The sequence below is a fragment of the Mus caroli genome, chromosome X, assembly GCF_900094665.2.
Source record: "Mus caroli chromosome X, CAROLI_EIJ_v1.1, whole genome shotgun sequence".
In the NCBI taxonomy this organism is placed as follows: domain Eukaryota; kingdom Metazoa; phylum Chordata; class Mammalia; order Rodentia; family Muridae; genus Mus; species Mus caroli.
This window is the reverse complement of record NC_034589.1, coordinates 29,486,043-29,509,680: the sequence shown is the minus strand read 5'-3', so window position 1 is coordinate 29,509,680 and position 23,638 is coordinate 29,486,043. Positions and strand designations below refer to the sequence as shown.

The following is a 23,638-nucleotide window of genomic DNA, read 5'->3' as shown; positions in this document are numbered from 1 at the left end:
GTCTTGAGCTAGTTATGTAATGGGGATGACAGCAAGCACTGTAACTAACTGAGCTACATCCCCATCCTCAGTTTTTTTTTTTTTTCAAGACAGGGTTTCTCTGTGTAGCCCTGGCTGTCCTGGAACTCACTCTGTAGACCAGGCTGGCCTCGAACTCAGAAATCCTCCTGCCTCTGCCTCCCAAGTGCTGGGATTAAAGGCGTGTGCCACCACACCCGGCCTCTCAGTTCATTTCTTAATTGTCTCCTTCTTGTGTCCTTTCCTCAGTGGTAAACTAGAAAGTGCATAAATGCCATTAATTGCACAACACAAAAATCAGCACCACAGAAAAGATAGAACACGTTACTGAAGTTCTTTCGCTGGGGCAAGTTTGGTTAATATCACACATTGGCCCAGTGAGTTTATCAGTTTTCCTATCATGCAGTTCATGCTGAGCTAAAGCTGTAGCTCAGTGGTAGAGTGCTTGCTTGGGCTTGCGAGACCTTGGGGTCTATCCTCAGCACCATACAACTGGCTAGTGATTTGGATTTCACCTTTACGCTATTTTTAAAAGTTTTTCTTTATACTTATTTAATTAGCGTGTGTATGGATTCTAGGGGTTAGATTTAGGTCATCATGCTTCAACCCTTCAGACATCTCCTCAGTTCCCTTTAAGCTATATTCTTGATAAACTACTCAATGAAAGTTTAAAAAAAGCTTAAATTAAAAAGCTCACCAAAAATATTAGCTGTGAGAGGGCAAGATAAGAAACATTCAAAACTACAGTTGGGGTGATCTGCACACAATACAGCAATGTTTTAGTACAAAGAAATTAGAGGCAGATTATTGAAAAATGTCTCAACCCTTAGCTGAGGAGCTGCTATTGGTGGAGGGGGAATGCTTTCTCTTTGGAGGTGTGGCTCTGTTATGTTACCCATGCCACAGTGGATGGCCCCAATCCATATACATACACACACAGGCAGTACGAATTGCACTCAAAGGGTTAGAGAAAAAAAATGAGGTAAGGTTCATAGTTAGAAGGGAAATGCAGGGGAGGTCCAGGAGTTGGAGGAGGGATAGGGTATGGGGTTGGATACACTGGATTCACCAACGGTTTTATCAAAGAATTTTTAAAATGCTTCAAAAAGAAACCCCCAATAAATGCAGAAGTGGGATAGCCAGAAAAGAAAGAAAAATGCTTCAAAGATAAGTCATTAATATAAACAAAGTTTCCCAGTGTTTTTTGTTTGATTTTGAACATGCCATCTATAGACAGGGTTTCAGAACATATTAGTCACATTAATCCATTTACACCTGCCTCATTGTCATAAGTGTAAAGGCTTGCTGCTAGGGTGCAGACCTGGTTTCATAAAGAACTGTTTTCATGTGTATTGACTTATTTAATCTTAGTAATGTTGAGGGTTGAATTGAGGCCCTGGCTCTACCACTGCCCCACATGCCCAGTTCTTTGTCATCAAAATATGTTACAGCCAATGGAAGAACAGGATACACACTACCATAGCTTCCTTTCCAGCACTACTGAGACCAGTTTGCTAATTTTGATCTTTCTGTGATAGTAGGAATGGAAACCAGGGTCTTTTGTATGCTAGGCAAAGCGTTCTGCCTGAGCCGTATCTTCCCCTCAACTCTGTGTGTGTGTGTGTATTTGAAACAAGATCTTACTGCATGGTCCAGGCTGGCCTTGAACTCACTCTGACACTGATGCAGTCCATGGACTTGCAACCTTCCTGCTCCAGCTTCCAAAGCAGTGAGGATGGCAGGGCTGCACAATTAAGCCCACTTTTTAGTTTTTGGCAGACAGCGACTACATTGTCTGGGTTGGCAGTGAGCTTGTAATCCCTGTGCTTCAGTCTCCCAGTAGCTGGGACAGTAGTCCTATACCAACAGGTCCATCCCAGCCAATTAATTGTTTTTCCAAGATAGAATACACTTTAGTAGACACAGACAACAGGAAATTTCTGTTTAATGAACATTTTTTTTCACAGAGACCATCTATATCACATTGCGATTACAACGTAGATGAGCTGAAACTATTTTTGTGCAGATTTAGAAGAAGGGAACCCTTTTAAAGAAATCAGGCATAGAGAGGTAGTTGAATAGTGTTGGTGGGGAGGGAGCGTTATCTTAATTTCCCTTCAACTCATGACCATGGAAAAGTAAAATGGCTGCTTAACAAACAAATGGAAACCAAACAATATACACACTTGCCACCTTTTATGTGGCTTGCTATTTTAGTCCTGGCATTACAAAGCACAGCATACACCAATGAAACTAGTTTAACAACAGCCAATGGTGCCATGCTGAACTATTTACTATCTTTTTATCTCACTGGTTGTCATCATTGCTTGAACAATAGATGAATGTCCACAGACTTTACGATAATGCATAAGGTACAGTGTTGCTTTGTAAACTTCTGTTAATCACATTTGTGGCTGCAAACAGGTTTTAAATGCTAGAGTCATGAAGCAAAAAGCTTTAAAGTGACACCAGGAACAGTGGTTCCAGGCACTTCTCTCTGGAGGTTATTTTAACATGTTTGGAAACACCCACTTGTAAGTGAAAAGTTCTTCATTTCATCACTGGATGTGCACAATCCAGACTATTAAGTAGTGAAGCAGTAGACTGAGTGGGACCTATCGTTCTAAAAGGAATTGAATGTGTACACTGTGCATGGCTCTTTTGCATTCCTGCCCGCTGAACATTAGGAATGCCAGAAAGCCAAGCATATGCTTTTCAGAGCTGTCTTCTATCCAGAATCTAAACCTCATTCCCTAGACCCAAGAATGGGCGTGCAGCCTGCTCATTTCTACCTTGAGGAGTTGAAACGGACACACAGTCCACAAGCTGGGAACTCAGGGATGAATCTATGGCTAAAATTCACATGCTGAAAATGGAGTTGGCACAGGGAATGCAGGCTCCAGGGGGTCGCAGTCTATCAACAGGACACAACTTGTTGACAGGGGTGCAGTGACCCAGCCATGGGAGTTCTGAGGCTTCTGTGGCTACTCACAGGGGATTATCTGAACCCAGGGCAGCTCTACAGGCAGAGGTGGCAGCACCAAGTGCGCCATCACAACTCAATCCCGCTCCTGAGGCAGCACGGAAGTCGAAGCACGTGGCCTTCAGAAAAGGCATGCTATTTGGAATACTTCTCTGCTCCCCTAAGTGAGGAACAAGCATCTTTTTTCTTAAAATTAGCCACTGCAAAGTACTTTCTTCAGTTTTCACTTTCTACATTTTGCTGGTTTTTAGCTAGCAGCAATAGTACGGTACAAAGCAGAAAGGCATAAGGTCTGCTTGCTACCTAGGGTCTCTTTGTGTGTGTGTACACACGAACAGACAGACAGACAGACAGACACACACACACACAGAGAGAGAGAGAGAGAGAGAGAGAGAGAGAGAGAGAGAGAGAGAGACAGAGACAGAGACAGAGACAGAGACAGAGAGAGAATGAGAGAATGAGAATAATCTACAAGGTCTGGGTCAGTCATGAATTCAAGATAGAAAGAAAGACTAACCCAAAAAAGTGGCACTGTCTACAAGGAGGACTCTTATCCTTTCAACTCAGATATAGTTTTTATCTCTGTACGTCTCATGTCTGAGCTTAGAAACAGAACCTATCCACAGGTGTTAAAAATGGTCAAGTTCGATGGATTAGCCCACTTATGTACATCCCAAAGAAAGTCAAAGCCTAGTACCCTGCTGTTACTATTATTGCTGGAGAACAACCCAATCTAGATCCAGGCTCAGAGGAAAGTGCTATTTAGCCCAGCAAAGATTTCCATGTGTTCTTGGGTATCCTCTTATCAAAGGAATTGTATCAAGAAGCCAAAAATCCACCTTCCCCCTAGATTAGTAAGTAAGAGATGTGTTGGACGGCTTCATTTGACTTCACCTGGAACTTCTCATTTTGAGCTCTTAGGGGTTTTGTGATTTGTTTGCCATGTCTACTGAGTAAAACATATATAACACAAAATTTTCAAAGATCTGTCACATTGTGGGTACAGAAACAAGCTTGGCCACTCACTGAACATGTTACATAGGCATATTCTTTAAAATTGTTCACTCTTGTGAATAAGAAATTGTTTTCTTATCTATATATCTAATGATGCTGTCTAAAAGGTTATTTCATGTGTTCAGGTAAGTGAGATCAAGATCACTCACTCAGTTTAGTACCTGGTACATGGTAGGTTTTCAGTACATCATTGTAGAGCCTGTTATTTGGGGCAGCAGAAAGAAATACTATTGGCTGTGTGCAAACTCCATAGATGGTGAAATCTAATTGTTCTGAAATCCAATTGTTCTAGTTGAGATTCTCAATATATGAAAAAGAGGGAGAGATGGTTTTGGTTATTCTTACGGAACCAGAACTTAAGGCTCCCATTCTATCGAGAATTCTAGATCTCCTCCAATATAACACTAATTTTTAGCCCTAATTAAAATGGGGACAGCTTTCTTGGCATAGAAATTAGTTCCTACAACTAACCCTCATTTTCTCTCCAGTCTTTTAATTTTCCCTACGTTTCTTTTATTTTTACAATACTGGAGAGAGAATCAGCGCCCCATGCCATGTCAGCAACTGAGATGTATCCCCAGCTCTACTTTGCTGGTCTTAACTCCAATAGGAGTCACTTGCAATCTATCAAGTTGTGGTCCAAGAATCAGTGGTTTGGATTTACAGTAGGGTACAAATGAGAATTACAAGTAAAAGCAATGACTCATGCAACTGTAGACCACTGATGATATTCTGCAACATGGCTGATAATAGTTATAGTTTACCAAATAGCTCCCAACATCAAGGTACTGTGCTAAGTAATTTCTTACATGTCCCATGTAATGTTCCTAACAAGCCTATATACTATTAATATCACTACAATTTCATCTTTTAGTAAAATATATAGAACACTACCCAAATTTGCCTACAATCCTTGTGAAGGGGCCATGCTAATCTTCTCTGTTTCATTCTAATTTTGGTATATGTGCTGCTGATGTGAGCACAAGTACCATTTCATATATATAAGAAAACTGGGACTCAACGGAAGCTAAATTACTTGCCAAAGTAACATATGTAGTAAGTGGAGAAGCTTCTGCTCTTCTTCGTTGTGCTTGCACTATAGACTAGGAAGCAGTCATACTACGACTTCGATATAATCACATGGCTGGCTGGGCATCAGGTGCCAGGGAAAATCCTCTTAATGTCCTGTTCTCTGAGCCCTCTAGACTTAACTTGGATAGTATCTACTTCTTTATTTACATTCCCTACACTTGCATCATTCTTCACCAGCCCAGATTATTCCAAACAGACCTGGCAATGCTCTGACAACACCGCCTCCATCAAGCAAGTTGTCAGTGATAAGTTGGTTTCTGCTTCCATGAGTCTCTTTTAGAGACCATCTCTCTCTCACACACAAGCCCCACCTCTTCCATGTTTCTGGTGGTTATAGAAGAACCTAGACTGATCCTTGAAGCAATCTCTCTCTTTCCTCCCTCCCTCCCTTCCTCCGCCCCTCTCTCTCTTGTTAACAGAATGGAGAGCCTACATGTGAATAACACGCCATAGTTGTCCAAAATCACCTGGGAGTAGTTTGCATGAGAAACAAAATCTGACAATTCACTTTTTCTAACTCTCACTTTCTCCTCTGCCACTATAACAGTCCCACACTCTATTTTTCAGGTTTCTCTGACACCGAAGGACTCAGACTAGCACTAAGCTCAGAAACTTACTCCCATCTCTTCACTGTCTTTTCTCCCCCTGCATTGAAATCTTTGGCCCATCTTTACCAGGAGGGAAGGCAGTGTTTACATAAAACCATGGATTCATTCTCTGGATCTTTTATCATAATTTAAAAGGGGTTCTAACCTATCCAGTTTCTTCACACTTTAAGAATAGTCTCTCAAGTATTCCAGCACATACTGGTACAGGTTTTAAACTTCAGAACTCAGAAGATAGGGGAGAGGCATGCCAAATTGAAAGCCACCCCCTCTGAAAATACAGGTAAATATTAATCTCTTCCCTAACTGCACTGGGGAGAAATGAATACTTTTCTAATCAGATTGCCTGAAATAAATACCTATAGTAGATTGTAATAAAAAGACACCTGTAATTCATCTCTCTGATCTTGAATACGTCTTTCAACCTTATTCTGCACTACACATGGAAAATGGATTCTTTTACTTTACTTTGGTATACCCCACAATTTATGCCAAATCAATTAAGCATTTTTCTATTCCTTAATTTAAACTGAAAATGTGGAATCTGTGAAGATGAATTACTTTAGAATTCTTCTGAAGTTCTTTTAAACTTAGTCCACTAGAATAGACCTGAACTATATAAAAACAAAGCCCAAGAACTGGGATTAATTCAACAAAAACTGAGTAAAGAAAGAACATTGCACATGGTTAGTACTGTTATCCTCCCTACAGAGTAAGTCACATCAATAAATAAAGCAACGAACTTTTCAGTAATGTACACTTAAATAGTTACAAACATATATGTAGAAAAACGTCGCAGTAGTGCAAAAAATAAATTATTAAAACAGAAAGAAGTATGAACATTATTTTTTACAATGCTTTATAAAACCTGAACCATTTGAAATGAGACCTCAAGTCAGTGAAAGAATGCAGTAACATTAGTATCTCTTCTTGACATTTCAACCACACACTCATTTAGCTATGAACAACAACTCACTTTTTTAACTTCAGAAAAATTGATGCTAAACATCAACTCTTTTTGACTTCTTCACACTTCTGCTATTTGTGTGTTAGCACGGTGTGTCAAGAAGCATTTGAAGACAGTAAGTCAAACAGGTCACATCCTTTTGGTCTTTCTACCTCATTTCTGTGTGGTCAAAAAGAGTAACAACATCTATCTAGGGTACTCTCTTCTATTAAGGTGTTATTGCAATTAGATATGTTTACAAGAACATTGCCTCGGGGCAGTTGAGAGGGTAGAAATTCCTCTTCCACAATCCAGTCCCTTTAATTTTGGTTTCTCGATATAAAGGCCAGGATACGCCGAATACCATTCAGTCTATCCTTTAAGGACCTCATTGCTAGGAAGGGAAGCTGAGCTCTGCTTTCCAGAGGAAGAACCGCCAGTGTCCACCAGCACCAGGCTGGACCATTCGGATTAACCTGCAACAGAGAAACACAGTTCATGGATCCCATGTAGTCCATGTATAGAAGTCCACATGCATACAGTAAAGTATCACACATGGAACTGCTTCTGTGTGTGGCAGAGATTTCTGAGAGTCTCCAGCATTTTTTTTCCTCTTTTATTTCAGCTAAGCACATATGGTGGCAGGGGGTGAGGAAAACTGTTAGTTCTCAGGCATCTTTGCAGCTAGGTGAGGTCATAAGGTCAAATTTTAGCTAAAACCAAAGAGAAGAGATACATCTAAGTTCCCATCATTTTATGGGAAAAGAACATGTAGTCTCTTCCTCTTTCTTCCAATTTTTTAAAATTTCTTTTAAATGTTTTTAATTATTTTATGTGTATGGTGGTTTGCCTGCATGTATGTCTGTGCACTACAGAAGTCAGAAAAGGGTGTCAGATTTCCATTAAGTGGTGGTTTTGAGCCACCATGTGGGTGTTGGGACTTGAATCTGGGTCCTCTGGAAGAGCAGTCAGTGCTCTTAACCTCTGAGCCATCTCTCCGTCTCTTCCCCATTTCTCTATCAAGACTGAAGACATGGTGATGATCAGTCTTGGTCAATCAAGAAAAAGTAACCCTCTAAAGATGGCAGAGCTTTGTGATGGAAGAGCTCTGGTTACTGAACGCTCTCTTGGAATAGAACTGCCTTAGCCCTCCAGGACTGAGGTCTTCTTTCTCATTTGAGCCACAATCATATTTGGTACTTGTTAAACCAAGGAAATCAACATTTTAACAGATTCACTATGCTCCATAGGCTGACAGGGTTTCTCTGTATAGTCCTGGCTATCCTGGAACTTACTCTGTAGACCAGGCTGGCCTCAAACTCAGAAATCTGCCTGCCTCTGCCTCCCAAGTGCTGGGATTAAAGGCGTGTGCCACCATGCCCGGCTAGGCTGTCTGATTTTAAGATGATTTTTAGAGTACCCACTACTTTGTCCCTTCCACTTCTCAGGGTCTGGTTAGGTCCCTTGGACTGATCCATTTAAAAACTGGGCCTTTAATCCTATGACTCTCTGGGCTTGATATGTCTTTTAGCTCCCATCAGTTTTTTATTTGGTGGAAGGCTGTAGTCTAAATATACCATGTCACTAATAGCTATAGCTATCTTCTCCCTTGTAACCAAGAGCTATGATTTCCAGTCTCAAAAAACAGCAAACATTCCAATTAGAAAACACATTTGTGTTAACCCTCAGGTTTTCCTTTTAAAAAGACATTTCACACTCCTTATCAATCCTTCACCAAAATTCTCTTTGTCATAAGCTTCCTGAGCACACGTTTTAGACATTTATTATTAAACCTCAAGTGAGTTTTCTTCCCACAACTTTCAAAGCAAGTCAGCTTTCAGCTTGTAGAGAAGCACATGTGGCTGATTTAACTCCTTCCACGTGGGGGTTTTTTACTCCAAATTGTTTCATGTGTTACTCCCTGAATGTCTGTGAACTCTTGGCTTTTCTGTATCTTTAGCTTCATGTGGACACTACCAGGTTGATCCTCTGAATTTCCCCAGGATCAGCAACAGAGATACTTAAGCTGATGTTAACACTGTGGCTGTTTCTAAGAAACCTCCCACTAAGGTACAACATCCTTATTCGCGGAACTGCTTGGGGCTACAGGGTTAGCTAGAGCAAGCTGGATGAGTTTTTGCTGCTGCTGCCACCACCAAGGCAACATGATAGCAAAACTAATAAGGAAGGAAATGATTTGAGCTTGCTATGTCATTAAGGCCTTATGAATCACACGGAGGCATCTGTGTTTTCTCCTGTGGAAGATGTGGTTAGCACTGCTGATCTTTATCTTTTGTCTGACTGGGAGAGAATGTTCCCCAGCAGGTGAAGGGGAACATTAAGCTTGAACATGACCTTGTTCAGAGTTATGCTGACTTCTTGAGTCACAACAGCCAAGAGCTGGATCACCAGAAAGCACTTGGTGACCTTGCTCTCTTTAGAACAACAGAGTGATGCCTCTGTATCAGGAAGGGGAAAAACCACTCTGTGCTCTGAGGGAAGCAAGACACCTAGGCCAATTAGGAAACAGAGAGGCATTTTGGAGTCTCAGAATGTAAGAGGAGGAAGAAATTTAGAGATTCTTAATGATCCTTTCTGATTTTAGAGAAAAATTGAAAGAGGGGAAGGGCTTTTCCCAAGGTCACATTTAGAAAGGTAGGCAATGCAATATATTTATCTATCTATCTATCTATACATATATACATATATAATGAATTTTCTATAGTGATAGAATCAGGAAGCATACATTAAAAAAGAAATCAAAGAAGTTACAGGAGTGATTCTATGGAATAGCCAGATTAGAATATGAAGAAAGGTAGCACTAAGAATATATATTTGCATAGGCCATCTAATCTCCAAACTGGAATTCCCCCACAAACATTGCCTGATTAAAAGCAGAGAGGCAAGGCTTGGGGAAGCCAAGATCTACAAGCTTTCCTAGGAGACTGTGGATCTGTAGCCTGAGTTCACAGAAAGCTGGTCCTCAAAGAAGACCATCCAGTAGAACCTAACAAACTATGTCCTTGGCGGTCAGTTTTCTTAGGACCTGGTCAGGTTAGGGAAAACAGCGAAGGTCTAGACTTGCAGGGCTAAGGACAGGAAGGTTTATGCAGCTGTGTTCTTATAGGATAGTCGACCCTACCTCCCAGCTCCTGCAACAGTGGGGACATGAAGCTGGCTGGAAGTAGTAACCTTTGCTATCACCTCTCTTAGTCCCTGGCCTTTGCATAGATTCTGTCACCCTAACATTCCTATGGTGTGGCTCTGGACTGCCACTGATGGTTTTGTTGGTGGTATCTGTGCTCCCTTCCTCTCGTCTCACTTATTTCTCAATATCTGTCTTAGGTCCAAGTTCCTACTATTTATCTTTGTTCACTCAATTCAGACTTGGGACCCTTTTGGCCTTACTCATGATGCTCACTCCCTAGCTACACAATACCATATTGAATCTGTCCTCTTTTCTGCACTTGACTTGCTGCATGACAACTACACACCCATCTAATCACAAACCCTGGACAGCCCCACGTGGTGGGCCAACCTATCATAAATAGATATTCTTATATACCTGGGGGTCTTCGTCCTTCTCTGGCATTGGACCAAAGTGATTTAGTATCCGATTCTTCAGAGATGCTTTGAGCGAGTGAAACCATGATGACGCTTGCTCGTACACACAGTTGTGTAACCCCATAAGTTCAGCACAATCATCTCCCTGAACCTGAAACCATCAGAATGAAAGTGAAGCAATCTCCATCTCCTGCATCTGTCTTAGAACTGTTTTCAACACCTGACTCTCTTCTGAGAATCTGACCTGCCTCCCCTTCACTCATCAGGCTTTCTCTTGTGTAAGATATGGAACACCCAGCACCTGGTGTACCAATATGGCAGAGAAAGCAGGAAGACAAAACTTTGAGAACGATGCCTCAAACAGCAAGCAGAGAGACAGAGGCTTGAGCTGGCACAGCTGAAGGTGCATCGTGCTGGTTTAAGGCATGCCTCTGTTCCTTCCATTTTTACATCCATTTCTTTCCTACTCACTGGGAAGGCAGATACGGACTATATGTGTGCCTCAGTATGTCTTCAAGGTCAAATGCATTTATCCAACTATCATATATTAATCCATTACATAAGGAATATAATTGAACATAGGGTTGGAATATAATTGAACATAGGGTTACTGATGTCTTTATCTACCCATTAGCTCAGAAAAGCAAGGATTAATTGGACATGTGACCATTTTTGCTTTAAGAGATGGCAAACAACTTTGATTTAGGATGAGTGCTCTTGGGCAGGTTGCACATTTTAAAGATGCAAATTTATATATATCATCAATAATCTCAAAAGAAATGAGTTGGACAATATAAATCAATCCATAGTTAAAATACTTACGTGTAGACCCCATGCTAAATTGAGCCCTTGGTGTTCCCAGCAGAGACCTAATATAGGCTGAATGGGTCCAGGGATTAGTCTAGACAAACATTAAGCATAACTACAATTTGGGTAAGCAGGGAGAATGACAGGGAAAGGGAGAACTATGGGTGCAATTGGGCAGCAGTCCAGCAACATTATCTCAGGAGCAATCTGATGAGAAACCCCAAGGTCTTATGGCAATTCTGAGAGACCACTTTGCAATCATCTTTGTATACCAAGCTACATTGATAATTTGGCTTCCAGGTTTCTTGGCACTGGCCACCCTCACCTTTTGATCTTCAATGTATTCAATGTCAGCAGTGTTGTAGCCATCCCGTTGACCCTGATGGAGCACTTTGAAGCGCCTCTTGCCTATGCTGTCTACCACCGATCGGCCATCAGAAAAGAATTGGACATTTCTGATCTCTAAGATGCAGCCATATTCTACAAACCTGTTTATTGAGAATCAAGTAAAAAAAGTAGATTGTTGGTGAGTTCTATTGTTCTTGGCCTGGACCCCAGCCATTCTTAACACATTGAGCTGATTACTACAGGATTTCTGTGCCCAGATCTACCACTGCAGCTACACAATAGGAAACATCAGTGAAAAAAAAGAGACCTGAACATAATGGTATAACTGCTACCATTTGCTAAGCACATACTATGTACCAGTGCGATGGCCTGAATGTTTATCCTCCTCAAAGCTTGTGTTGAAATTTAATTGTCATTTTAACACTGTTAGAAGGCTTTTAAGAAGTGATCAGGCTATGAGAACTCTGCTCACATGTGTGGAGATTTACATGTGTGGAATTACTGCAAGAGCACATTCATTGTTAAGAGGCAGGTTGGAGTCACTGTCTCTCACTTTGTCTTTCTACCATGTTAGGACACAAGAAGGCCTTATCACATCCTGAACATGACAGTACACAGTTATAGTCCTAGATACAAAAGAGGCTATTAACAGGAGAATCTCAAATTTGAGGCTTGCTCGGGCAAGTTAGTGGTACCTGGTCTCAAAATAAAATGAAACCAGTTTGGAATATAGCTTAATGGTAGAATGCCTGCCTAGCATGTGCAAGGCTCTGGATTTAATCCTCCATACAAACAATGACTATTATCAGATGCCAGAATCTTAGTAGTAGACTTCATAGTCTCAATAAATGTAGGGACAAATTTCTATTGATTAAAGCTTCATGTGTTAGTTCACACCTATAATCCTAACATTGGGGAGGCTGAAATAAGATTGCAATGAGTTTGCAGTCAGCCTGGACTATATCATGAGCCCCAAGCCAACTTGGAAAATACTATGAAACCAGTGCTTACTATACAGCTTTATGTTACAATATCCAAAATGGATTCATTCTGACAGGAACTGTACTAGTACTTGGCTTGCACCAGTAGCTCAGCAGTTCTCTCAATAAGCAAGAACAGTTAGGTAGGTATACCATCATGCTCACTTAACAAAGAAACAAGACAGAACTGTCAAATCATTTGTCCAACATCAAAAGGGGTTCCAAGGCCATTGCTCACACGTAAAAGTGGGTAGCTTAACTCTAGGACTTAACACTCTTAACAAGACAACATGTTTCATCTGTGTTGTTTGTTTCTGAGACAGGCTTTCATGTGTTCCAAACTGTCCTTGAACCTCATAGGTAATCAAGAATGACCTTAAAACTTGTATTCTCTTGCCTCTACTTCCCTATAGTTGGGATTGTAGGAGTGCAATACCCTTCTGCTTTATGTAGTGCTGAACATTGATCTCAGGGCATTGTGACTGGTAGGCAGGCTGAGCTACAGCCATAGCCTACAAGACAAGTTTTTTAATACATGTCACCTGCTGGATGAAAGGCTCCCTCTAGGGTTCTCTAGAATAGGGAGATTCTCATACTGTAAAGCAGGCACTTTCATCCTCACAGATGCTTGGTGTTTTGAGCTTGCCTCATGGACTTGTTGATCCCACCTCTAGGAGCTTTCCAAAGTAAAGCATAAATACCTTTCCACCCAACTTCCCTGCTGTCTAGGTCTCTTCACTTACCCTTTGACAGGATCTCCAAGGCACATGCCAAACTGTCTTGTGCCTGTCTCAATACATCTCCGAATCATCAGGCGGTAACAAGGCTCAAAGATGTGCAAGGGACAAGGAACGGTGGGATAGGCCATGGTGCACACGAAAATAGGGACATTCTTATTTAAGCTGTCAAGAATAGAAGATGAGATGTATCTCAATCACCCAAGGGGGCAGAACACAGAAAGACTGGTCAAACGTCATGATATGTTTCCCTTGGAGAAAGACAAGGAGTCATCGAAGATTTAATGGACGATAGAAAAACACTAAAATGCACCTCATCTTGTAGGCCAAGTCCTATGATTGAGTGCTGGAAGCCTAAACTGTCATCACACAGTCTAAATTTGTTGATTAGTTCTCTATAAACTTACTGTGCATGACAGCTCTGCTACTTCTTCCTTCCTTCGCTCCCTCTGTTAACCCCTCACCTCCTTTCTCTGGCCAAATGGACAGATTCAGGTGAGGCACTTTGCTTGAGGAATAAAGGGCACTGATGGTATACCTGTGCCAGCTTTCAGAGGAGCAGTAGAAAACCTCCTGCAAAGTCCTTATATGCAGCTCTAATTTGCAAAGCCTTTAGAGATCATTCAGAGCAGACTCAGCCAGGAGGAGTAGCCAGCAATAGACTGCCAAGAATAATGTATTCCAGTGATGCTCAAATGCTTTTGGACATTAGAATAATGGGGAACCAACCCTTAAACCTAGTTGACTGGGCCTCCAGAGTTACTGATGCATTCACTCTGGAACTGGGATACAGGAATCTGCTTTTCAATGGATACCCTTGAAAATTCATGCACATGGCCCACTGGGAATCCCCTACTGGACCAGCTTTTCATAGATCCTGGTCCTCTGAATTATGTAGTAAATCCAGTACAGGGACACTACATCTAAATGGGCCAAGAAATGTATAGCCAGCTGCCAGCTGCCTCCATCTTAAAAGGGGATAGGTCGCCGGGCGTGGTGGCGCACGCCTTTAATCCCAGCACTCGGGAGGCAGAGGCAGGCGGATTTCTGAGTTCGAGGCCAGCCTGGTCTACAAAATGAGTGCCAGGACAGCCAGGGCTACACAGAGAAACCCTGTCTCGACAAAATGAGTGCCAGGACAGCCAGGGCTACACAGAGAAACCCTGTCTCGAAAAAACAAAAAAAAAAAAAAAAAAAAAAAAAAGGGGATAGGTCTGAGATGCCTTTATGACAGAAGACCCCTCACAATGCTCCAGTAGTACAACCTTAAGTGATAGCTGAGAAAAAGACTGAGAAAGGTTAAAGATTAAGTAAAGAATCTGGGCAAAAAAAAGCTACAAATGCACCGGGTAGTTTCACTATAAAAGTCAATGATCCAGGTGTAGTGGCGCACGCCTTTAATCCCAGCACTTGGGAGGTAGAGGCAGGCGGATTTCTGAGTACGAGGCCAGCCTACAAAGTGAGTTCCAGGACAGCCAGAGCTATACAGAGAAACCCTGTCTCGAAAACCAAAAAAAAAAAAAAAAAAAAAAAAAAGCCAATGAGAAACAAAGATTTCTAGTCTCTGAGGCAAACATTATATGAGCCAAAAGGCACATCCAAACCAACTGGGTGCACAGTTCAAACATGGTCTCTTCCCAGGGGGCATATAAGCAGAAGAGGTCCCCCCCCCTCAGGAAACAGTTCACCTTCAGAATGCCGTGAGGATCCACCCTTGTGGAGAGCAGGGAGGTTGGCTATTATTTTCTGCTTTTTCTGCTAAGTGCACAAGAGGCAGAGCCCTTGAAGATGTAATTATGTCTTCATCCCGACCTTTTGCCTCTCACACTGTGTGCGGCAGAGGAAACACACACAGGTGCTATTGCCACATATTCAGTACTTGCTATGTACAAACTCTTTGGGTCTTCAGAACAAGTCTATGATGTAAGAGCTATCTTCTTCAAGTTCCTCCCCGAGAGGTGAAAGAGCATTTTATCTAGGTCTACAAAGCATACTCAGTGAAGCAGCTGGGTCTTAACCCCAGGCGTGCACCTGCATCACACTACTCTTTAACCACCCCATCACCTGCTTAAGGACTCCAAGGAATCTTCTAATTGTTTCATGTGGTCTCCTAATTAAGCTGCTCCTCAAGTCACTTCTCATACTATGCGCTCACTGGTGCTGAGATGCAGCAGGTGATTCTGTGGTGTGGCTGATGAGCATCTTTGGAAGCATGCTGGGAAAAGTTTAACTGCTTCTGAGGGGGATGGGAGGGGTGGTCTACAGCAGTTGTTGACTTCGTACTGTAAATACTCTCACCATGGTTATTTCAGACTATTCACATGGTATCATTTGAGTAAGGAGCTCAAATGAGGTAAGAAACGTGACAGTTTTCCTGAGCTGGTGTGCATGAAATGGAAGATACAGGCAAGTATATACATACTTAGAAAGCTCTTCCATTTCCTCTTCATAAAGCCTCTTTCGTTCCTTGAATTCTTCTGGCAGGAACGTAGCTATGAGTTCTTCCAGGATTACATTTTTGCTATATTTTCTTGATGGCAAGCACTAGAAGAGGAACAAGGTAATGAACTATTATATAGCTCACAGAGAAACACAGAATACTTCGGACGTAGCCCAGATAAGTAGTCGAATCACTAATTTGGACCCACAATTTGCAAGCTAATACAGCCACAATGTGTGTGTCTTTTGGCTGTTAAGAGTTTTGATTTTCTTTAAAACTATACAATTGATCCTTTATAATTAGAAAAAAGTATTTTAACAAAGAAAATAATGGCATTAAACTTTTGAAAATCTCATAGATGAGCTAGAGCTTTGGATTTGAGATCATGTTCATGTTTGAACTAAAGAGGGGTGGAACATGTTTCCTTTTTGCTTTCTTTATTGTTATGTTTACAAGCTCTCTCTGGATAGTGCTGAAAGACTCTGGTCAAAGGATTCAGGGAACCAAAAGGCAATGTTCATATATCCTTTCATGTCCTGCCCCCCACCTCCATCCCAATCGAATGCCTGGATCCTAGATATTTCCAAGTCTTTATGTCTTAATTTTAGTTAAAATAAATAGCACACACACGCTAACAGCCATGTACAGGTTTTGTGAAAATGCAGAGAGCAATTCACTGTGTGGTGCTCATCCCCAGTTGATTCAACTACAACACAACCCCTGCTTGTAAAGCTCAGGACATTCTAGAAAAGTGGGCAGAAAGATCGAAAGAGCCAGGGGACCAAGGTGTGTGCTTCGAGATGGCTTTCTTTGTAAATGACAGGAACCTTGTACCCATGAAATCCTCAATAAGACCTTAACAAGTGACAACACCAGAAAACTTTTCAAGGAGGATGGAGGAAATCTCCTGAGGCCCTACTCCTAGCTGAATAGCTACAGGCAACTAGTGACTACTGAGAGAGGAAGAATCAGTCCTCTCCAGGGAGAAGCCCCCTAATTGGTTATCCAATATCAAGTGGTGAGCCTTAAGAACATATGTATATGAGCAACACTAAAGGAACTCAGGAAGTTGTATTTATATATTTATACATGAAACAACAGTTAAAGAATAAAAAGTCTCAAAATTTGTAGGGAGTGGAGAAACATAAGCAGCGTTGGATGGAAAGTGGGACGGGAAAAGGAAGTAAATACAGTATTCATATGTACTCCTCAAATAATAATAAATAAATAATAAATATCTGCAGAGACTTGATTGCTGTGGGGCCCAGTAGAGGGAGCTCCTGAGTATCAAATTGTTGCCTTTAAGACCATTTTCTTCCCCAGGAGTCTATTCTGCAATGAACATGATTGGAATATTTATCTCTTTGTTAAAGTACGGCCCTGAATGAATACAGAGATAGATGAGAATATCTTCTAGCCTCTGAGTCTCCTCTGACTCCACAGCATCTGCCTAAAGGATGCCTTATCAGCTACTGCCATTGACTGGCAACAGGGGCAAAAAAAAAAAAAAAAAAAAAAAAAAGTGCCTAGTCCCAGACTTTAGAAGCAGTAACTCAGTAAGGAGGAAAGTGACCCCTCTGGTGATGGTAAAATACAGAGATAAAGTTTGGAGCTGTGAAGAAAGGATGGACCATCTAAAGACTGCCATAGCCAGGGATCCATCCCATAATCAGCTTCCAAACGCTGACACCATTGCATACACTAGCAAGATTTTGCTGAAAGGACCCAGATATAGCTGTCTCTTGTGAGACAATGCCGGGGCCTAGCAAACACAGAAGTGGATGCTCACAGTCAGCTATTGGATGGATCACAGGGCCCCCAATGGAGGAGCTAGAGAAAGTACCCAAGGAGCTAAAGGGAACTGCAACCCCATAGGTGGAACATTATTATGAACTAACCAGTACCCCAGAGCTCTTGACTCTAGCTGCATTTGTATCAAAAGATGGCCTAGTCGGCCATCACTGGAAAGAGAGGCCCATTGGACTTGCCAACTTTATATGCCCCAGTACAGGGGAATGCCAGGGCCAAGGGGTGGGGGTGGGTGGGTGGGGGACTGGGGGGGGAGTGTATTGGGGACTTTTTGGATAGCATTGGAAATGTAATTGAGGAAAATACCTAAAAAAAAAAAAAAAAAAAAAAAAACAACTCCAGGAAGCAGAAACTCAGAAACTCTAAAATGGTAACAGTGCTTTTCTCTAGACTCCAGAGGCTGAGCATATGGTACTTTTTTCCTTCTGTTGGTCTGAACTTTGTCATGTTAACACAACATAGATGTTTCATTTAAATAGGACCACAGAGTTTTTTGTTTTAATCTACAATCAGGTTGCAAATCCCACCTCTTTAATCAAAGGAAAGCTGTGACTTCAGCAGTTTCCCAATCCCAATACACATCCTCAAGGCTACCCTGGATGATGGGCTCATTCCATCTTCTTATTGTCAAGAGTTAACGTCTTAACATATACTTCTATGGACCCAATAGGAACCTGTATATAGTTCCTTGTATTCATGAGACAAGGTCTTTCTATGTGTCTTAGGTAGACCCTGAACTCACAGAGCTCCTATCTCAGCTTTCCAAATCGTGAGACAGCATGCATCACTATTCTCTAGAGCTAATGTGGCATTATTTATTATTCTGCTACCTCTCTTCAAGTATTTTGGTGCAAAGCAATATTAATACTGGTTGGAAGCTGAGATTGATAAGTCTCTGAAGGAAGGAAAGCAATAATCCTGTCTTTCGCCACAGGAAACTCCATAAGACCCACTTGAAGATGTAAGCTGGTGGGGTTCATTTTAAAGAATCTGAAGTCCTCAGAGCTTTACAAGCAGTCATGTATCTGCTAGTAAGAACAGTGGCTCCTGAGCAGCTATAAAAAAGAAGACCACCTTGAAGATCTGAGAGGGTTCTTTGAGGGTGTGGTGGCAGGGGCCTGTAGCAGCTGACCTCTTTGAAGCACAAATAAACATTATATGCAGAAGTCAGAGCTATCTAGTTCAAGGATAGTGGAAGCAAAAATTCACTCAAGATTATTGTTTACGAGGTTCCACAATGGGATAAGAACCAAGCCTTGTGTTTATCATCTATTGCATGTTTTTGCTTCTAACACAAATGAACTTCATTACTGACAGTTATTGAAAAGATAGATGTTGCCTCATTTTCCTGAAGGACTTCGTGGAGAGAGGAAGGATGTCTAGGAGACAGCAGAAATAAACAGACGGTGGGGGTGGCATATTTTGGTCAAGCACAGTACAGTGCCTTTGGATACAGCTGAGCACAGTGTTAATACAAAATACGCTAACACAACCAAAGAAGAAAGAGGGTTTACCTGTAAAAGAACGTCTTTGCACAGTGGACACTTTGCATTATGATCTAGGCATCTCTCAAGACATTTCAAGCAAAAGGTGTGTCCACAAGGTGTTGTGACTGGCTCATAGAATAATCTGAAATTTAGGAAATGAATATGAGAAACCTATAATAAGATAAAAAAAAAAAAACAGACAGGGACATTGGCAGTTAAGTTCTCAGGGACATTGGCAGTTAAGTTCTCACAGTACTGTTTGTCAAAGCCTGTGGGAGGGGCACTCCTTTTGTGTTGTCACACATCAGAAAAGCATTTTCTTTTTATTCCTGAGCTACATATAGAAAGAAGCATTGCTTAATTTGTTTGTGGCATAACCAAATCATGTTGTAACATTAATTCTAGCCTTTTCCTGTCTGGTCCAAGAAAATTCAGATTAGTGCTCAGTGTCTGAATAGATTCCATTACATATAAAAAAATTGTTTAGCCAACCTGTTTACCTGATTATGTTGTAAGCACACAGATACACACAGATTCTGTACATAATGTTACTATGGAGAAAAACTTTGTGTTTGCTAACCTTGAACCTTCTATTTATTTAAGTAACAGTTGGTGTCTGCCTTTTGTGTGGATGGATAACTTCCCCAGGAGTAATAATTAATATTGTTAATTCAGTCACTATCAATAGTTAAATATGTTCATACATCTACCTACATATAAAAATATGTACCATACTTCCATTAGATCTTATTTTAGTTGCTTTGGGAAAGGAAGATGTTTTTAAAGCAATCTGGGGACCCTTAATGAAAGACGTTCTGTACATTCAGATATGCATAGATTTACTTTGTATAAAGAGAAGCTCATCAGAAACAGCTTCAGGAGTTAGGGGTCAGCTAATGATGACTTAAGAAGTAGGGCTCACATTTAACAAGATTGTGAGCATAGACAAAAGGGAGACAAATCTTGATCAGCTTATTTTGAGTTCCCAAGAGTGTTCAGTTGAGAGGAAGAAACTGTCAGCCTCATATTATATGATATCATATATTTAATTAAAAAAGAGATCAAAAGAAGAAGAAGAAGTCAATGATTCAAGGAAGAGGAGGAAGGGACACAGTTATGAGTTGGAGGGAGAAAGGTGAAAATTATGTAAATACAGTACTGAGATATGAAATTCTCAAAAAATCAATTTAAAAAACTATAAACATCTGGTGAATCTCAATACATTGCAATGTGTTATTTTATTTGTTGATTTGTTTGGGGGAAAACTTGGCAAGCTGATTTCTAAATGCAATAAGGAAATGCAAAGGGCTGAGTGCCAAGACACATCTGAAGAACAAGGATGTGGGAGGACTTGCTCCGCCAAGCATCAGAAGTTATTATAAAGCCACGGTGATTAAAACAGGGTGTACTAACACAAGGACAAATAGATCCATGGAACAGAATAGAAAGCTCAGGAATAGACCCAGACATGGATTCTTGACTTATGACAAATGCAGCATTTTAAAACAGGGCCATGGGAGTATTTTTAATGCACAAATAGCATTTTCTATAAATGCTATAATGGCTATCTGTATGAGGAAATAAAAGTGGACCATCTTTTACATCATACACAACAATCAATTCCAGGTGATCTGGAAAATAAGCCTAAAATAAAATCTAAAGTAATACAGCTTTCAGAACATAGAATAAGAGAACATACTTATGACACAGAGATAAAGATAAAGAAAACTCAAAGAAACACTATAAATGAAAAGATTGTTAGTTTTGACTGGGATAAGATGAAGAACGTTTCATTTAATCTAAAAGCATCACTGAAAGGGCAAACAGGCAAGTTATGGAGTAGGAGGGAATTTTTGCAATATGCAGGTAAGAAAAGGCTTGTATTTAAAACATACCTAGAGCTTCTAAGAAAAGAAATATCTAAAGCAGTAAGAGAAACAAAATGTCTAGTAGAAAAACAGGCATACAGTGGCACATGCAGAAACAGTGGCCATTCATGATATTCCAAACTAGAGCTAACTCAAGCATCCCTCTACAATAGACTAAAGAGACTGCAATACTCACACAATGGGATGCTATATGCTAATGAAAATGAACAAACTTTGCTTACATGTTCACGTAAATAAAAACAACAAAACAAAACAAAACCAACCACTGGATTCTACCTGAGTTTTAGGACTTAGGCCAAACCAGCTGATACCATTTACAGCTGCATATTTACATGGTAAAACTATGAGGAACAAAATCAAACTCAAGATAGAAGTTTTGGGGTTGTATTATTTACTTTTATATTGCTGTGAGAGAGCATCCTGACCAAGACAATTTTATAGGAGACAGTTTATCTGAGGCTTTACAGTTCCAGAGGGTTAAGGTCCTGCAAGGATAGTAGGTGACAAAGTGGATGGAGCTTGAAGCTGAGAGCTCACTTCTCAAACCTCAAGCAAGCAACAGAGAAAGTGATCTGGGGATCATAGAAGGCTTTGAAACCTCAAAGCCTGCAGCCAGAGATGCACTTCCTCTACCCAGACCATACCTCTTATGCCTCTCCAAACAGTGCCACAAACTCAGACAATGGGGGACATTTCACTGAAATCACCACAGGAGTACTGGTCCTGATTGCAAAAAGGCACGTGGACAACTGCTGGGGTCCTGCTGATGTCTCACTTTCGAAACCAAGTGGAAAGGTGGCTTTTCACAATATTTTATACAGAACATATATATTTTACAATAAGAATGTGTTTCTAAAGTATGATTTCAGAGCTGATTCAGGAACCACTGAGGTGATCAAAGATCACAAAGGCCAATCCAGAACAATTATTTTTTTACTACTTGAATTCTGTGCATCTATTTTGCTTCTCTTTCTCTCTCTCTCTTCCCCCCCCCTTTTTGTGTGTGTGTGTGTGTAAATCAAACCCAAAGCCTTACACATGTGAAAAGTATTCTATTACTGAACCCATTTTTCTTTAAAGATAAGGTCTTGCTATGCAGCAAGCCAGATTAGCCTCATACCCCTGGCAATCTTCTTGCCTCAGTTTCTCAAGTACTAGAAATAGAAGAATGTATCACCTCCCCTAGATTCCTTGATCTGGGTGTTTTTCAGGGGCAAGTTCTTACTCTGTAGCTCAGGCTGGCCTGTGACTCCTAATTAACCTGTTTTAAACTTCTGAGTATTAGTGTTACAGACATATACTATTCAGCTTATTATCTGAATGCTTTAACATATTATTTGGTTATACATATAAGGATGATGATTAATCTGTTATCTACTACTAATATACAAAACACTTTTTCTTGAGAACTTCATAATTGAGCATATTGTACCTTTAACTATATATGTATATGTATGAATACATGTTTCCCTGATTTTTACATCCTGTACCTCCTAACTACTATACACACACACACACACACACACACACGTTTCCCTGTTTTTACATTCCTGTACCTCCTAACTATCACCAAGATACTGGAGGGTAGGTAGATAGGATGATGTGCCTTGCTATTCCCTAGCAGGGTTGAAGTACAAAAACTGCTTTTCTCCTGGCTGTGCCTGTCTTTAACCCTCTCCCTCCAGTGTTCCCTGTGCACAGGCAGGAATTTGGAGCAGCAGCCGCAGCACTCCCAGGTGCACATTCATTTGTACACAATCTTTTCTTCCCTGCAACTGGGATCCCAGACTCCTTAATCCACCCAATATAATGTTTTTGTGGAGAAGTCCTGCCACCCCTTCCAGAGGTTGCCTTCCTAACGCAGAGCTATGTGCCCTTTGGTTTTTGCTCCCATCTAAGGTATATATATATATATATATATATATACATACATATATATACATATATATATTACTGTATTTCTGGTTGTATGAAATGCTATTTTTCATTAAAATTAACTTTATATATTAATAAATGGTAATTGTGATTAACTCTATTTTACTGCTAAGGAAATTAAAACTCAAACAGATGAGATAACATGCCCAAGATTACACTACTAGCTAGTAGGCAGAAAGTTTGGAATATATAATCAAGTCTGACTTTCCAGCTAATCTTCCTCCTTTACTCTACAAGATAGCCAGGACAATATTGTATCTACACATTCAAATACATTCCAGCCAGCCAGTGATCCATCTGTAGATGTACACACTTCCACATACACTTTTCTCCTTCCATTTCTGACACTCTCCCTTCTTTCTGACTCTAGAAAGATAAACAAAAAGACTCTTACCTATGATGATAGAGGTATAAACTAGAATGTCTGTCCTTTACCCATTTAAGATAGGGATTTTGAAAACACTTTGGGGAGACATTTTTAAATCAGAGCAGGGCCAGCTTGTCTCACAAGAAAGCATTTCACATTATCAGAGTGATGGGGTAAACAATAGTAAGAATAAATGCCTTCAGTTAGATGTCAGTCCAGATAAAATGCCTGCCTTATCTAGAAAGAGCTATCTTTCTCCACCAGTGACATCCTTGCATTGTGTTGTTTTGCAATCAGATTATAGCAAAGGGGGAGAAAGAAGGGGGAGGGAAAGAGAGAAAGAAAGGAAAGTAAACTGCCTTAATACCCAGTGACTTAGGGAGCTATAGCTAGATTATATATAAAGTTGATCCTTTTACTTGTCACCAATGTCACTGGGCCATTGGATAACAAGCTCAGGTAGCAAATATTCTCACTTCTAATTTCAAAAGATCTTATTATCCCAAAGGTATTCTTTCCATTGATGAGCCCCAGTGGCTCTGGTGATGTATACCAGGTAAAACTAAAGGATGATTTCCTGCCTCCAGTGACTGCAGGGCAGGGTTCTAAGGTGTTGA

At 40.7% G+C, this 23,638-nt stretch overlaps 1 protein-coding gene and 1 non-coding gene across 3 annotated transcripts in view; both read right to left on the bottom strand.

Annotated features, from left to right (window-relative positions):
• Nucleotides 1-3,406: 3,406 nt before the first annotated feature.
• The window catches only part of Lonrf3 (LON peptidase N-terminal domain and ring finger 3), a 39,090-nt gene continuing 18,858 nt past the window's right edge, over nucleotides 3,407-23,638 (bottom strand). For both annotated transcript variants that reach the window (XM_021153855.2, XM_021153854.2), the window contains 6 exons: nucleotides 18,858-18,972; nucleotides 15,517-15,638; nucleotides 13,101-13,259; nucleotides 11,355-11,517; nucleotides 10,224-10,373; nucleotides 3,407-7,134 (listed from right to left, as the gene is read on the bottom strand). In XM_021153855.2, the coding sequence (XP_021009514.1) occupies nucleotides 6,979-7,134; nucleotides 10,224-10,373; nucleotides 11,355-11,517; nucleotides 13,101-13,259; nucleotides 15,517-15,638; nucleotides 18,858-18,972 (865 nt within the window). In that variant the 3' untranslated portion in view covers nucleotides 3,407-6,978. The remainder of the gene's footprint in view (nucleotides 7,135-10,223; nucleotides 10,374-11,354; nucleotides 11,518-13,100; nucleotides 13,260-15,516; nucleotides 15,639-18,857; nucleotides 18,973-23,638) is intronic.
• On the bottom strand, nucleotides 4,892-4,998 carry LOC115030122. The gene has a single exon (XR_003835750.1). It is a non-coding gene; the product is annotated as a U6 spliceosomal RNA (small nuclear RNA).